Consider the following 12529-nt stretch of genomic DNA (forward strand, 5'->3'; position numbering starts at 1 on the left):
GATAAGGAAAGGAATTAAAGGCCTAATCAGGCCCTCTGGAAAATGAACCCTGAAAAATGATCTCTGCTTCAGAGATGTTCTACATGCTGTAAGGGCTAGGAATGATATTCATAGAAACACACTGAAGTTCAGAGTTAGCTAGCTATAACAAGCGGGAAGCCATGTTATTATTGCTACTCCTAGAAAGCAGGTCTGATCTTCAGGGATGTACAGAGGGAGCTATAGTAAATAATCCTAGCACTTCTGGATACATGTGTCTTTCCCAGTAGGGAGAAATGAGATTGATTGTGGAGTCCTGAATACCAAGAAACCAGATTAGAAGAACAATGCATAATGTCAGCTTGCCTGGATGCATAAAGATGACATTCTTCTTTCTGTGGCACACAGGTCTATTATCAACTTCTTCAGGAAGCGAAGGGAAAACATAATATGTCCAGGTGTACATTTGCGCTCTCCAGCAAGCCGCCACTACATTAAAAATTTGACCATTAAGGAAGACTGCTGCTGAACTCACATGCACAGCACATGTGGCAAATTTCCTAACCCCCAGGGTTTCTGGGTTTCCCTAGACAAGATGTTTGATCTTGTTTCCCAATGTTCCCATACATCAAATATGAGGGCTGTTTTCTTTACCTGTACCAGTGCTGTCTATCCATGAAGCATCTGTAGCTATCCCTAAAGTACCAGTGTGCGCGCTCTCAATTTCCAAATGTCCAGACGGAACAAAGGTTTTAGCAGAAGGAGCTCCAATTGGGGCTCTCCAACCTTTAAGGGAAGCATCTGTGATTACGATCATATGATGTTGAACAGGCTCCAACTAGAAGCCCCATCAAAGTGTTCTTCATGTCCAGTATTCCCAATGTACCGACATCTGCACGCGCTGAAATTTAACACATCTCAGCACCAATGTCTTTGGCAAGTGCTTTTTAAGGACAGGAAAATGTAGGTGGGCAGCACGCTAAATAAAGGAACACCTTCTATGACTGGAGAATGGTAGGTTCTGGTCACCAGGATCATTCTCAGAAACAAGCTGCTCTTCAGCAGTGTTTCTGAAGGGAGACTGAGTCTATCTCCGTTGTCATCCACTTGACTCTCACTGCCCTAGTGGTCACCAAATAGAACAGAGCCCACAAAAAAGGAGGTTAGCTATGTGGAGAAGAGACTCAGATAGGAGTTCCAAAACATTGATTAGAACCTCGACAACTTCAACCAAGCATGCTTCTGGAGCTAATAAATACATATGCACCTTGTTTGCAAAGGGGACCTCGGAGCAGACCTGTGTCAAAAATACTGTGCTGATTGGGTTCTCCAGCCTTTGCACAGCCTTTTGCAACTGCTGCAATGTGCAAATCTCAAACTATTGCAGTCTTAACTGTTACATAGTTATATCAAACTCTGTTGTATATGCTAGGTCAGCAAATGACAAAGGCTCCTTAAAGGGTTTTTTTTTAGTGGAAAAGGTGCATCCTGTAGATGTTATCTGCAGTCAATTGTACTCTGTACAATAATGTTCACCAATTGGTGACAAATCCTCATACTGATCCAGATCAAATAGGGGTGAGGCTTCATCTACCAAGGGTCCTTAACAACAGGATGATCATTAAGGGCATGCTGCATAACTCTCCTGGGTTAAAATGGCTCCTTTCATGTTGAAAGGGGAAATCCCTATATGCATCTCCAGTCACTCAGCTACTCAGTGTCCTAAGGCACTGAACAGGATTGAGTTGAGAGGGACCTTGCTGCAAAATGTAACAGCCAAACATACAGAGGGCAGGTGGAAGGTACATGAGCCACTGGCAGGAATCAGAGCCTGCACCTGGGGTAATATGCAGAAACAGGTTTCTTACTCTGCATTTAAAAAAAATATATATTCTTTCCAGACCTATTATTGGGCCTAAAATGTTGAACGGGGCAAAACACTTGGTGACCTTTGAACTGTGTGCTGAGGATAGCTTCCACTTCTCTCCCTTTTGGATCTTGGTATTATTTTCAAGAAGGACCTACAGGCTGAACGGTCTTCGGCGGAAGGTATGAAAGTATATTCTATAAGCTCCTGGAGTGTCCATCTTCATTTGTTATCTTGCCTCACAAGCTGAGCGTTAAATGAAAAAGGCTGCACCTCTAGAAGGTAACAGAATGGGGGAGGGAGGGGGGGGGGCGGAGCTAAGCACTCCATCATGGTGGAGGTGCTCTAAGCGAGTTCAAGAGGCCCGCAATTAATCCTGCCCAATCCTGCCTGCCATCGTACTCCCTTGCTGCCACGACGAAATCCCCCCCCCCCCGTCCGTCCAGGCAAAGCCAGACCTAGGTCCATCTACTGAGCTCCGCAGCGGCTGCCGGATCGCTTTCTGCCCGCTCTGACGTGGCTGGTATGCCCTGCCAGCAGTGTCGTCTGGGGCTTGGGGCTGCCGCTGAGCTGTCCTGGGGGCGTGGTTGAGCACTCGGTGCCCCATCTGGAGCGGTGTTTCGGGGGTGTGGCCCTGGGCGCTTTTGTAGCCCGACGTGAGCTGGACCTGTGCATCGGAGGACACCTGGCCTAGAGAGCCGGCCCTGCAGAGTTGTGTGCAGTGGCTGGCAGTCGGCACCGCAAGCGGGTGCTTCAGAGCTTCGGCGGGGGCTACTGAGCTGCGTGCCTGGGGCGACGGTGTCTGGAGTGCCGGCCTTGCGGAGCTGTGCGCAGTGCCCGGAGGCACCATTTGTGGTGAGCACGACGAGGATCTGGACCTGCTGACGCTTCTGGGCCGGGGCCGGATCTGCAGCCCGCACGCTGCGAGGCACCAGACGACGTACCGTAGGACACTGCCGGCTGTATGCCCTGTCAGGGGTGAAGTTCTACAAAGGCGCCGGGGACCAGACGGATTCAAGGCCCATACTTTTGGAGACATCCAGGCCTTGCGGAGAGGATAGCTCCAGGCATCGAGGTGAGGCACCCTTTAGGGGGAGGGAGGGCGTGCTCCCGACTGCGGAGGCGGCCGGATTAGATCCCGTGCGGCTTGCGGTCAGGTGGGGCCTTCTCTTGCCCTAATGTCAGGGGCATGGTTTTGGGTGCTGCCCCCCAGCCCTTAGATGTAGCACAACACCACAAGGTACTGGCCCAGAGACAACACCAACTTGACACTGGGGTCGCTCAGGGTCTGGAATTGAGGCCCCCCTGGTCACTGGCATCTGAGAAGAGACATATACGGCTGGAGTCCCTGTGGTGCACACACCCCTTGATTGGCAGTGCCCGCTGCCCGCATATATCGTAGTGACTGACTAAGCAGGGCGTGTCGCTGGGGCCTCGTTTCTCCCTCCTAGTTTTTGGCTCTGGCAGTGAGGGCCCGCTGCTGGCTCTTGGTGCACGGCGTCCCCAGATCTGAGGTGGGCGCATGGTATAACACATGGTTAAGTCGTCAATACCCACACAGCATGTCCAAGGATAAGGCCTCGTGCCCGGGCCTAAATAGAGCACTATGGACCGTTTTATGGCCATGGCATCACCCCCCTTAGAGAATGTGAGGACCACTTCGGGCCTGCCAGACAATGCTGTGCTCCTGCAGGCCATTACTCAGTCCAGACAGGCATTGGAGGCTCAGATCGGTGCGGTGGGGACAGAGGTCACACTCCTGAGCCAGGTCCTCGGCAACGCTGTTGACTGCATCACTGAAGTTGAGGACGCGGTAACCACACTGCAACGCAAGGTCGCATCTCTGGAGCAGTTGACCAAGGGTCTCACCTTAAAGGTAGAAGACGTCAAAGGATGGGCTAGGCTAAAAAAGCCTCCGCTTTGTAGGTTTTCCAGAAAACTGTGAGGGGAATGATGCTGGACAGTTCCTTACACAATGGCTCACCTCTTGGATCCCAGACACCGCTCTCTTGTCTTGCTTGGCCATTGAACGTGCACATAGGGCCCTGCAGCAGACCTCGACACATGATCGCACAAATTGTAAACTTCTGAGATCGAGATGCCAACACGCAGCAGGCTAGGCTTAAGACCAATCTGGTTTACGAGTCCCATCGGGTAATGATTTTCCCCGGACTACACGAAAATGGTGCAACAGCAACACCAGTCCTTTACCGCGGCCAAGGCGCGCCTCCATGACCTCAAGATGCCATACATGCTCCTGTATCTGGCCCACCAGAGAATTGTTTTTAACTCCCGCACCTTATTTTTTGACACCCTGAAGGAGGTTTTCACATGGACTGATGAACAGCATATTAAGCCACATACTCCGCCACACAGAGACTCTGATTCCTCGACGGGAGACTTGACCAGGACACAACCGAAACCCAAGGACAAAAGATGCCATAGGTCCAGGTCCACGTGGCGATCCAAAAATAAAAAGCAGGACCTGGAGAGTTTGCAGCCCCTAAGGAATAACAATGCCCGTGATAGAATTTTATTCCTCAGACGGGGTCATCTAGATGTTCTTCATGTATGCTAGCTGATGAGCAGGAAGTATATGGGCCACATGTATGGGCTGCTCCAGTACCACCCAGTAGGATTCGGGACACTTTAGGGACCCTGGGGATCCATTGGGGAGTCGACGTTCCGCCTTCCTGTTGGGGGTGGGATGTCAGGCTTACCACTACAGATACTTCAGTTGTTTTGAGGAATTGGGGTGGGCTGGGTGGGGGTTGGGTTGTTTAACAAGTTTTGGTTTGCTTGTTTCTGATTTGTTTTGGCTGCATAGTTCTAATGTCCCTGCTCTCACTGTTTCCTCGATCATTAGTTTCCACATATTGCTCTCCTAGGACACAATGGTGGCAAATCCCATGGCACACTCCCCTGGGCAGCTACATATTGTGAGCTCCAACACGCAGGGGTTGCTCAACAAGATCAAATGAGGGACGATTCTCCGCCAGGCCAAAAACATAGGAGGTGATATTCTTCTTCTTCAAGAAATGCACATGCTTGGCACGAAGGCCCTCTGTCCTGCCCACTAAGGCTTTGCATACACCTTCCATGCGGGATTTATGAGGGGTTCCAGGGGGCTGGCCATCCTGATTCACTGCTGTGTTGCATTCACTTCGATACAAAAATGGATTGATATCCATGGGCGTTATCTATTTGTGCATGGAACTTTGGCTGGCTAACACATTGTGCTTGGTAGTATATATGCCCCCCCGGCCAGAATTTCATAGATCACTTGGTGGAGATTTGGAGTACTCTGCCCAATGGACCGACTGTGATAGGTGGGGATTGGAATGATGTGATATCCCAGAGGGTAGATAGGTGGCGCCCAACGATCCAGCAGCAATACCAAGGTGTGCTGATGGATGACGCACGGGCGCGTGGCTTGCCACACAAAGTAGGATCTATCAGTGGGGTGACAAATCTGGAAAGCTTCTCATTCGTTTGTGTCAACAAGCGTAAGCAGACCCTACACTCCGAGGTCTCAGCGCCCCTGATAATACGCTCATGACCGATCCTGTGGAGCTGGCCAACAGCTTCACAGACTACTATTTGTCCTTATACACAGCCCGTGAGGTCATTGCGGCCTCCGAGATAGAGACATTTTTTGATGACCTTCCCCCAAGAGCTCTCTCCGAGAAAGCCAGGGAATCATTGGAAGCCTCCCTGACCTTAGAAGAACTGCCCACCGCACTGGCTGATCTACATGCGGGTAAGGCACCAGGCCCCAACGGCCTTCCCAGTGAATTCTATAAAGCCTATATGGGCCTGCTGGGTCCGCATTACCTCGCGGCTATACAAGAAGCAGTTCAGACCACATTCATGTCCCCCAACTGGAGACATGCAGAAATTGTTGTGTTCTAGAAACCGGGGCGTACCCCGGAACTCCATGCCTCCTATAGGCCAATCTCTCTTATGAATGTGGAGGCAAAGCTTCTGGCTAAGGTGCTTGCCACTAGACTGTTGGTCAATCTTCCCGACCTGATTCACCTGGATCAGGCAGGGTTTATGCTCTGGCATGCCACTCGACAAAATATCCGTCAAGTTCATAACGCAATCGCTGTGGTTGACTGTCTTCACCGCCCCCGCAGCCCTTTTATTGGCCGACCTAAATCGAGCTTTTGATTCTGTCAGCTGGACATGTCTTTTCATTCTTTTGCAATGTCTAAACTTTGGTCCGAAATTCCTTTCATAAATACGTATGCTATACCAGGGGCTGACTCCATCAGTGCATATGACTGGCAGGGTGTCCGTATCATTTCCAATTAGCCGGGGCACCAGACAGGGGTGCCCACTCTCCTCATTGCTATTCACCTTAGCCATCAAACCAATGGCGGCCTGGATTCGTATAAATGCCCAGGTCAGAGGCTTTGAGTGGTCCGATGGGGTGTCTGATCGATTGGCCCTGTAGCCGAAGATGTTCTTTTGTTTATGACTGATCCCTCTAGGTCTGGCCCCCGAATCCTCCAAATTATGTATGTATTCGGTAAGACTTCGGAGCTCTTCATGAATGTAAACAAATCTACATTACGGCCACTTCGTGGATCTTCGGGCAATTATAAATGGGCCTCGGACCTCTCTCAGACCCGAGATGGATTAAAATACCTAGGAGTCTTAATAACTGATAGCCAGGAGATATCCCGGGCACAGGGGTTCTCTCGAAGATTAAAACAGAGATAAAGTCTTGGCCAGGATTGCCCCTCTCTCTGTATGGCCGCTCGGCGATATTAAAGATGATACCCCTTCCCAGGCTCTTATACCAATTACAGAATCACCCCTATCCAACCCCGCAGCTCTGGTTTAGACAGATTAACTATGTTGAACGAGTTCTTCGGGGGGGGGGCTCTAATTTACAAGTTCTTAACGATTGGTGGTATTGCCCGAGAGACGAACCAGCACATTTGTTAGAGAGATGATTATTAGAGGATTTGTCACGTTGAAAATATCTATACGGCCGTGTTAATACCCGCGCCCTCCCTCCGGCTACCAACGTAGTGCTGGCAGTTTGGCATTAGTCCCTTCGCCGTGCTGGCTGGCAGAAGCTGCTTACGGGTGAGGCCCTGCTGAGATGCAATCAAATGCTCCCACACTTGCAACAATTCCAGGGTTGGGACCGGATTGGGATCTTACTCTCAAATCCTTTTTGGACCTTCAGGAAGAGTACTCTATGCCACTCTCTCAATTCTACAAATATTTGCAGTTTCGCCACGCACTCGCCCCATATCTGAGGGACCCCACAGCTCTTCCTGAATTTAGTCCCTTAGAGCGGCGGCTTCTCATGGGTGATTTGGAGGACCATACTTGAATCCCTCCTGGAGACCTGGCAGACATGTATAGGCTCCATCGGCAATGACGATTGGAGGGAGGCCCTTGAGTCCCCCTGGTTGGCCGCTATCTCCATACGCCCGAGCCTGATACAGCTGAAATACCTACATAGGGCATACTTCACCTGGGTGAGGTTATACAGGGCGGGTCTCATTGCTTCCCCGGCAGGTCTCTGTTGTGGGGTAGAGGAGGCCACGTTCATCCACACGGTATGAACATGCCCAGGGCTGGACAGGTTCTGGAGAGGCGTTCACAGATGTTTGTCAGAAGTAGTGAGGTGGACAATACACAGTACACCACGGCTTGCATTACTACACATCACAGAAGACATAGGGGCAACCGATATAAGCGTCACTTACTGTTTCTTGGTCTAACCATGACTAAGCAAGATCTAGCCCATGCTTGGAAAGCACACTCCCCTTCCCTGTTGGTGGTTTGGAAGAGGGGGTTAGACTTTTGCATGGGGTTGGAGGAGCCGGTCTTTAGGGCTTAGGGATGCCCCCAAAAACACACACACACACATGGCCACATTGGGCAGACTTCAGGGGACTTGTCCTGATCCCACCGACCTCACAGCCCACATTGTCGGACCCATGGGTTTTGCCTCATGTTTAGTGCAACATTCGCACGCTCCGCTATTGAGTTGATGAGGAGGATGATGATCGCAGTGACAGCGCCCAGGGACAAGCTCATAATATCAAGATATTTTTCCTTTTCTTTTGCTTTCGCAGCCAGTGTTCTTCTCTTTCTTTTCTGTCGGTTTATATGATCAATGTATAAAGGAGCCATTTTCCATATGTACGCCAATATAATGTCTTGTCATATATGGATAACGCAACTCCTGGAGCATGTTCTAGGTGGGAAAAACTCCGTTATTAAAAAACAAACAAAAAAAAAAAGTAACAGAATTGTGTGAAACGTAAAATGCATTCAGTGGCTGTGTCCATGGATTCAGAAAAAAGAGCCATGGTAAAACGCCCCCCTAGGGGCCAGTCTCTTTATCCGAAAATAAGCACCACTCACAGAAGCTAAATAAGATTTGAAGGAGCATATACCCATTATTGCACTGATGCTGTTACATGTACACTCACATTTTATCATTTAGATACCATGAAAGGTAGAAAAAAATCTGTTTTAAATTCTGAAATTTGCAGTTGTGAAGAACCATCCCAGCAGAAGAGAATAAGTAAGGTAACGATAATGGAAAGGACCCCGTGCTGGAAAATGTAAAAACACTGCTGCTGTTTTTTGTCCTTAAATGCAAAGTGTACCAAACTGTGTTAATTTAGTACCACACCCACCTCACTGGAAATGATCCAAACTCCAGCAAAGGAAGTCAATGTTCTCTGGACTCCACAGCTCCTAAGACCAACATAGCTCAGATTTCGATGATAAAGGCAATATTTCATGAGGTATGCTCCATTCTATTCAGTGAGACATCAAATTGGAATTGTCAACTTTCGATTAATATTCCTATCCTTTTCCTTGTACATGTGTAATCTGTGGGAATATTTGAACCAGGGGCTTTCTGCTTATCCCAAGTCTGATTTCATCAGAAAAGCAATTAGCCGACCATGTGGGGTCTGTGGCAAAAACACACCTTTGAGCATTATATCTGCACAATAAGTGCATATATTGTGTGTACCTGCAGTCAAACCTCAGGAGACTACAATATGATGGACATCTTTAGCCAAGACCATTCAAGACAAAGTGCAGGGTCCTTTGGTGGCTCAAAGGGAAGGAATTATCAGGTGATGAATCAGTTTGGAGAACACCTCCAACTGCCTAAAAAACAAAAATCCACCTGCATTTCCTTTATCATTGGTCTCTTTCAGTAAACCTAAATCGTCCTAGACACACTTTCCAATAATGGAATTATTTTTGCCTTTATTGATAGAAAACTTTCCATTAATGGAAATTATTTTTGCCTTTGAATGACCACCTTGACAGGGCAACTCCACTGATGGCTTCTTCAGCAATTCTCCTGACAACACAAATGTCAAATACAGCTCATTTGGACCTCAAACAACTACTCTAGTCCCACTGTTGAAGACGCAGAGCAGATCCTCATATAGTCTGCAGTTTTCTTGCTGATGTCTTTGCTTTTTTTCAATCAAGATTTTTGAAGCAACTGTTAGCATGAACTCTCCTGGAGTCTGTGTCTGTCATAGACACTGTACAGTCCTGTTTCTGATGAGATTCATGTAACACAAACTGTTCCAGGAGAAGCGTTGTAGCTTTGATCTTATAAATATCTCACAGCTGCCTCTGAGACAGTCTGCCATCAACGTTTAACCAGTAGATTCCAGAAGATGCAGATTAATTCACTACTAATGAACATCTGTCTCCCCATGTAAACCATCAATACAGGAGATAAAGGGAAGCAACTAGCTGGAGTCTGAACCAGAATGCAATGTTGTTTACTACAGCGCAAATATAGAATTCACCATTATTTACTTAGTATATTGTGACAAAGCTCACTTAGAATGTTGCATGTAGTCAAATACTTCATCCCCAGAACTTACCGGATCTTTCTCTAAAGCTTCCTGGAGTACTTCCCTGGCCTTGCTCAGATTGTTTTGGACTTTCAGCACCTGTCGAGCCAACTTAATGGAATAGTATGTAGCTAGATGGGTTCCTTCATTCATCAAGATGGCTTCTCGGAGGAGCGCTTCTGCTGCTTCTAGGTTTCCAACACGCCGTTCCAAGCTCACTCTGCGCAGGCGCACCATGGCAAGTCCAGGAACCGCTTCTTCCAACCTCTTCAAAATGTTCCGGGCCTCTTGCACATCACCTGCAGGGAAGTGATAGGAGAAAATAATAGCAATGTCTGGGGGTAACACATGGGACATTCGCTAAATCAAGTGAGGTGTTATTTTTAAATTGAATAGAGGATGAAGACTTGGTCAAATAAAACAAGGGTATATTTCTCTATTAAGTCTTGCAACATAAACATGAGAAACCAAAGAGTTTATGGTTCAGAGTCAGAAACACTAAGGGCCTGATTAAGAGTTTGGTGGACAGGTTACTCCATCACAAACGTGACGGATATCCTTCCGCCACATTACGAGTTCCATGATATCCAATGGAACATAATGGAACTTGTAATAGGGCGGAGGGTAGAAATCTGTCTGCCAAACTCATAATCATGCCCTTAGTGTGTCATGTAACCTAACATAGCAAACAGGTTTTATCATCTTACAGGTAAGAAATTATATGTGCTCTTAATGAAACAAAGGAACTATATGACAAACAAATGGCACCGTATGATTATGTAATGTTGGTTTGCTTTATGATAACAATACAACAATGAAAGGCTTCACCATTGAGGAATTCTTGTTTGATAATGCAGGATGTCTCAGCGTCAGAGGCATAACGTCTGTGAATTACAATACTATAAGGTCAGTCACTAGTAACGGTATGGCACAGGGAAGCTGAAAGTTTAAATGTGTTTGGTAGTTTAGGAAATGACCAAAAAGTACAGATGTTTCACTTATTCAACTATGCAGCATCACTTTCACTTGGAGCCGATAAAGGGGACTTTAATTTAACTTAATTTAGGTATTATAGGTAGGGCCAATCGGAGACCATTACATAGACTCACACTATTAAGAGAAGGATAGAAAGCAGTCACCTCTGGGAAATTAATCACTTTAGGAGGAAAAAGACTTTGTAATCCTGGTTCAACATGGATGGTGTTAATACTTTCATACACAGTGGACTATCTCCACTCAAGTGTGGGATTCAGGATTTCATTATTTTAATAATGTAGGAAATAATTTACAGAAGAAACCACACCTACAGCAGGCAACATTTTAGGTATTTTCTTCACAAGGAAGCAGCAAATTATACTGCGATACACAAACTGCACATGCATAATGTGACCCCTGTCCAAACTATGACTCAAATACAGCCAGGTGGGCGAGGTATATGTGAATTCATAGAAAATTCCAACACTGGAGAATCCTAGTTCTCTTTAAGAATCTCCATTGATAATCATAAATACTGAATAGTCCTACCCACGTGCAGGGATCCCGGAGCACTTCTTTAAAATACATATTCTAAAGTGTAGATGTTCGCCTTTCTTAAGAAGGCTATAACCACTTAATTTATTACAAAGTTTTGCAACCTATAAATGAGTCTATATTGGACAATTGCTTTAATTTGCATTTAAAAAAAGGCTAATATATAATTCGAAAATCGGGACAATTAGTAGGGGCTGTGTAATTTGTCCTATAACTCTCATTCACCAAGCTATTTTAAAAGGAAAATCGTGAGGTAGGAAGAGAACAATATAGAATTATGGACTGCAGCTCTGCAGGTATGAAAAGGGGCTCTGTGCCATTAACAGCTCACAGCCGACCAATATCCCATTATACCCAGTAGGTGGAAGTTACCTCAGTTCGTTTTACTGAATAAAGTGTATTATTACTTAGGGAAACAGATTGTCTGTTAATCGTCTCTGCTCACCCACCGGGGAGGAGGGTGGGTTGCTTATGATTTCAATGGAGATTCCCCTGAGACAGAACTAGGATTACAGGTAAGAAACCATTCCTTCTCTCTCAAGGGATCTCCATTGATAATCATAAGCACCGAATAGGTTAGCAAGACCATCCCTACAAACTACGGAGGAAGGGAAAATAGACGATTCATGGAGAAAGCTACGAAAAGAAATTCCTCAGGGAAACCTGTCCTACTGGAGCATCTGTTCTTGCATCCGAGCCCAAACAATAATACCTGGTAAATGTGTGAACCGATTTCCACATATCTGCTTTGCATTTTCAGCAATAGGAATATTTCTCAAAGCAGCTGTAGCTGCTTTCCCTCTAGTGGAATAAGATATTGGCCGACCCGTCATAACTTTATTTTCTTTCTAGTAGCATAACAGAATGCAATAAACTATCCACTTTAATATAGACAGAATGCAAGAAAATATCCACTTTAATATAGATAAACAATTGATTAGACTTGCGTATATCTTTTGTTTTGTCTGGATACAATTTTAAGATTTGTCGAACATCCAAAGTGATGAGAGTTCCTTCTGCTGGCGGTGGAAGGGTGTTGAAAGAAAGGAGGCAAAGTAATAGACTGATTAATGTGAAAATCCTAAACAACTTTGGGTAAGAATTTCGGATAGATCCTCATCTTACTGCTATGGAATACTGTGTATGGTTCGCGAGAACATTAAGCATGAATCCCACAAACCCAATGTGCTGATGTGATGGAATATAGGAAAGCAGCCTTCCAAGAAAGGTGTTTTAATGAGGCTTTATGAAAGGGTTGAGAAGGAGATGCCATGAGAAATGAGAG

At 46.4% G+C, this 12529-nt stretch overlaps 1 protein-coding gene across 1 annotated transcript in view; it reads right to left on the reverse strand.

Moving 5' to 3' along the window:
* LOC146798192 (uncharacterized) overlaps window positions 1-12529 on the reverse strand; it is a 514414-nt gene that overhangs the window by 163226 nt on the left and 338659 nt on the right. The window contains exon 10 of the mRNA XM_085625464.1: window positions 9745-10013. Within this exon, the coding sequence (XP_085481590.1) occupies window positions 9745-10013 (269 nt within the window). The remainder of the gene's footprint in view (window positions 1-9744; window positions 10014-12529) is intronic.

Source organism: Triturus cristatus, chromosome 9 (assembly GCF_964204655.1).
Source record: "Triturus cristatus chromosome 9, aTriCri1.1, whole genome shotgun sequence".
Lineage (NCBI taxonomy): Eukaryota > Metazoa > Chordata > Amphibia > Caudata > Salamandridae > Triturus > Triturus cristatus.